This window comes from Poecilia latipinna, unplaced genomic scaffold, assembly GCF_001443285.1.
Source record: "Poecilia latipinna isolate Pla-1442-1.1 unplaced genomic scaffold, P_latipinna-1.0 Scaffold1590, whole genome shotgun sequence".
Taxonomy (NCBI): Eukaryota; Metazoa; Chordata; class Actinopteri; order Cyprinodontiformes; family Poeciliidae; genus Poecilia; species Poecilia latipinna.
Window position 1 is genome coordinate 127,917 of NW_015114206.1, and position 4,243 is coordinate 132,159.

The 4,243-nt window shown below is 38.6% G+C and overlaps 1 protein-coding gene across 1 annotated transcript in view; it reads left to right on the forward strand.

Annotated features, from left to right (window-relative positions):
* Positions 1-2,457: 2,457 nt before the first annotated feature.
* The window catches only part of LOC106963859 (macrophage mannose receptor 1-like), a 7,592-nt gene continuing 5,806 nt past the window's right edge, over positions 2,458-4,243 (forward strand). The window contains exons 1-3 of the mRNA XM_015059002.1: positions 2,458-2,541; positions 2,711-2,785; positions 2,971-3,348. Coding sequence (XP_014914488.1) covers positions 2,752-2,785; positions 2,971-3,348 — 412 coding nt within the window. The 5' untranslated portion in view covers positions 2,458-2,541; positions 2,711-2,751. The remainder of the gene's footprint in view (positions 2,542-2,710; positions 2,786-2,970; positions 3,349-4,243) is intronic.

The window sequence follows — 4,243 nt, forward strand, 5'->3', positions numbered from 1 at the left end:
TCATGACCTGGTCACCATCACCAACATGGACAAAGAGAAACAGGTTCAGGAGAAAGTCAAGAACGCATCGACTCCTTTTGTCTGGATTGGACTGCGTTTCAACTGCAGTAGGAATGTTTGGTTCTGGGTCTGTGATAACTGGACCTGGAATGAACAGAAGGATGACTGTAACATGTTTGGAGCCATGGAGGCAGGAGGAGAGCATCGGTGGTTCCAAAGAAACGGCAGTGAGAGATTTAACTTCATCTGTACTAAATAATAATTCTTCTTTTTATTATCACCTTTTCTTTCCCACTTTGTGCTTCTTTTCAGTTGTGGGTTTAATAAAACTGACAAAACCATATTTGAATTTTGCCAAGGAGTGATCTGTTGAGCAGAATGCTAAATTAGATATTTGCTTAAAATAGAAAATAATTTTTTCTTGAAATGTTTTTTTTTCAAAACTGAATTGTTGAGATGTTCTACTTTTTATCTCGTCTCATATGAATATATGTTGTCTTTACAATATTTAATGACTGATAGCATCTACTCATCCTTGATAAAATTGTCTTGTGATTTAAAAACAATAAAATCATAATTGATTTGAAAACTTTTCCACATGTTGACAGACATTTTATTCTGTACAACTTAACAGAAAGATGTCGGGAAGCAGGAGATGGAACAGAAAGAGCCCAGTTATTTTGTCCACACCCTTAAACTAGTACTGTTAAGAAAACTTTTCATTCAATTTCATTATTAAATTTCCAAATTCACTGGATCCATCTGTCCCACTTAGAATTATGAGATATTTGTAGATTTGTATCCTATTATTAAACCCATAACTTACATTTCTGGTGAGCTGTACTTCTTCTAGTCGGTCCGTCTCTACAGGATTATTGTCTAAAAAACTAAACCACCTCAAACACCAAAGAAACACACACTTCAGAGATTTGTACTTCTATAAAAACTCAGGACTTTGTAATGACTTCCATTCATTTCAGTAACTACATTTAAGTCTAACCCAGACATTTTCACTAACCCCAACCCTAACTAGTCTATTCCTAACACCAACTTTAACCAAAACTTAATTCACACCACACCTCTAAATCTAACCAGAAGAGTTCTGTAAAAGGATCCAGTGGCGAGAAGAACAGAGCAGAAGAGAAAAGTCCAGCAGAGGCTGAAAGAGAAGACGGAGAACCTGAAGAACCTTCGGTCGGAGACGACGGATGATACACAACCCATGGAGGTGGTCGTTGCCGGGCAACCCGGGGTTCATCATGACCTTCAGAACCCGAAGGCCTCAGAACACCGGCGGAGTCTGGGACGCTTCCTGTAGGTTCTGGGATGATACCTGAAGGCAAGATGGTAACCAGTTTTTTGTACATTCTAGGCTACTAATTGTTACACATGTACATCCTCCATAATGCAATATTCAAGTCATATCTATAAAGTATATGAACTTTAATCTCCTTATCTTGTAAAAAGAGTTCACTGCAAATCCATGATTACACCGACGGCTGACAGATTGACGGCTGCTATCCATCGTGTTTCTTTCCTCATTAGAAGTTATAAAATAAAAGTTTGGTTTGCATCTTTGTCTTCAGCCAAACGTGCAGCACCCTATGACTATTTTTAATGTGAAACCAATAAAATAGAAGTGATATTAGGCTATTGATGTCTGGTTTTTGACAGGCTGTACAGAAGCGTACAGGTTGTTCTGACATCATGTCCTCTGGTTTTCCAGCATCTACTAGGATTACAAGGAAACAACAACTTCCTGGTTCGGACTAAGGAAGTTAATTTCCCCCGAATAATTTTGCTTCCTGTATGAAATTTTATTCTCAGCACGCTTTTCCACTCACCACACATAAATACCTATTCCATAAGAGCTCTTTAAATTAAAGCTTATTTAGCAAAGCTGTATCGTAAATCCAAACCTTCATCTATGAGAAGCTGGTTCCTGCTGTCAGTGGAGGAGTCAGAATTACATTAAAGAAACATGATAATTATATTAGGCAGTGAGAAGAAACCAACACTTTCAATTGACAGATATGAGCAATTAGTCTAAATTCAATATGAAGTAAAACTGGTTATTCCTGTTTTTTTCTGGATTTCCTGTTTGAAACTCTTGACATTAAATTTTAAGCTGCAAGATAAAGATCAGCTTTTATACTGGAGCTGATTTTCTCACTTTGACCAGTTTGTTCTGAAAGCTGTAACACATTATTAGAAAGACAAGCAGAAACTATAAGGGATAAACTACAAACAGTGATATTACAGCTCAGCACGCGATGCTGAATAAACAGTCAAGTTTTTCCTTATTTTCCCAAGCTATAGTTTGTTGCATCCAATTATTTTTCCTTCCTCTTTATAGCTTCTAAAGGGTTTCCTTGTGAAACCTGTTCCTGCTTTGTTTTGAATATTTAAAATATGAAATGGTAAAATTCAGCTGCTATTTAGAGATGTGGGAAAGTAAAACAGCAACAGTTTACCTGGGACTGTTTACAGCAGAGCATCAAGAGGAGAGAACCCATTCACTGAGGGACAAAGAAAAGAAATGTAAGTTTCATAGAACTATTGTTTTAATCCTATTCTCGCATTATTTTCATGTCAGCACACTTTTAGTTAGGAAAAGTTGCACTATATTTTCTCTCTGCTCTCATTGTTTCTCTGTCCAGTGGAGGGAGAGCTGCAGCTTTTCACTGTTTAAATGTTCTTCATCCAACAGAGACAAACTGCTGGAGGAAAATAATTCATCTGACAGCAAAGATGCAGTGGAGTCTGATTCTGCTCTTCCTGATGGGTAAGTTGATCTGAAACACAACTAGACTCTCTGGTTTCTGTTACGTTAAAGTCTGATTTAGAAACCAGCTGTCTATTCAATATTCACACAGAAAATAAAAGAATTAAACATAAAACTGATCAATTCTAGTAACTGTAATGTATGTCCTGTGTTAGTTCATACTGAAATGTGTTTATTGCTCTCAGCTCAGTGTTGCTTCATGGACTGTCAGCTCTATCAGTTTCACTACATTAATGAGAATAAGACCTGGACTGAAGCTCAGCAGTACTGCAGAGAGAAACACACTGACCTGGTCACAGTGACTAACATGAAGGACATGAAGAGACTCATCAACATCTCAGCTGGAGATCAGAAGGAAGCTTGGATTGGTCTGAATGATCCAATAAATGGTATCAGAACATGGCGCTGGTCTCTGCCTGGAGTGGAGTTCAATGAAAGTGAGACAAACTGGAACCCAGGAGAACCATGGGATCGCTGGATTTCCAACTGTGGAATTTTGGGGTGGAATGCCAGATGGTTTAATGCATACTGTACATATCAGTCCTTTTTCCTCTGTTATGATGGTAAGATCGGAGTGTTTTGGTTTAAATTTAATTTCTCCTTTAAAATATATGTACACCTGTGTCTGAATTCAAGGTCTGCACCCTTCAAAGGACGTATTTGTAGGCCAATTACGTCATAGCATGGCGACAAGGCCTGTCCAAATTCAAAGACTCCTTCAAAGGACTCTTTGCACCTCGGCTTCCGCGTTTGGGGAAAAGCGGCTCGATTGTTTTCGATCTATTGAAAATGGCCTTTTACACTAGGTGCTAGGGCCGAGGTTTGTACATCGGTCCGAAGCCCCAACAAGTAAGCTTGAGAAAGGTTTTAAGATGTACGCCTCGTTATACATTTACTGATACGAAGGTGAGTTTTACTTAAACTTTGTGGCTAACATTAACCTTAGCTTATGCTAGTAGGCAATCGACATTGTTCTTGTAAAAATGTGCTATTTAAGTATCTAAACATTCTAACGGACAATTTTTTTACCTAATTTTCAAGTATACTGTGTGTTTATTGTCGTTAGTGTCAGACTAAAGGGGTTCGGTTACGGTTTGGGCTTTTTACTTCCGAAGAACAACGAAGCACAACAAGCCTCATAGCTTAACAGTAGCGCAGCTCTGGTGTCAGAGATCTGGTTCAGCTGTTCAGGTTCAAAGTTGCTGCTTTTAGAAAAATATGACCGTGTTGCTTCATGTCTCCGTGTTATTTCGTTTTATTACCTTTGCATGTTTCTTGTGAAGAGCTCAGGACGGTGTTTACAGCAGTATGTACAGGCGGATCAGTTGCTTGGCTGTCTGGCTCTGGTCTGCTCTCTCGTTCCCATATACTCGCTTTTTCAGGCTGAATACAGAAGTGATTCCATGGAAATAACTCAGGGAGGCTCCTTTATTTACCATCCGTATCCCCGGTATTTTT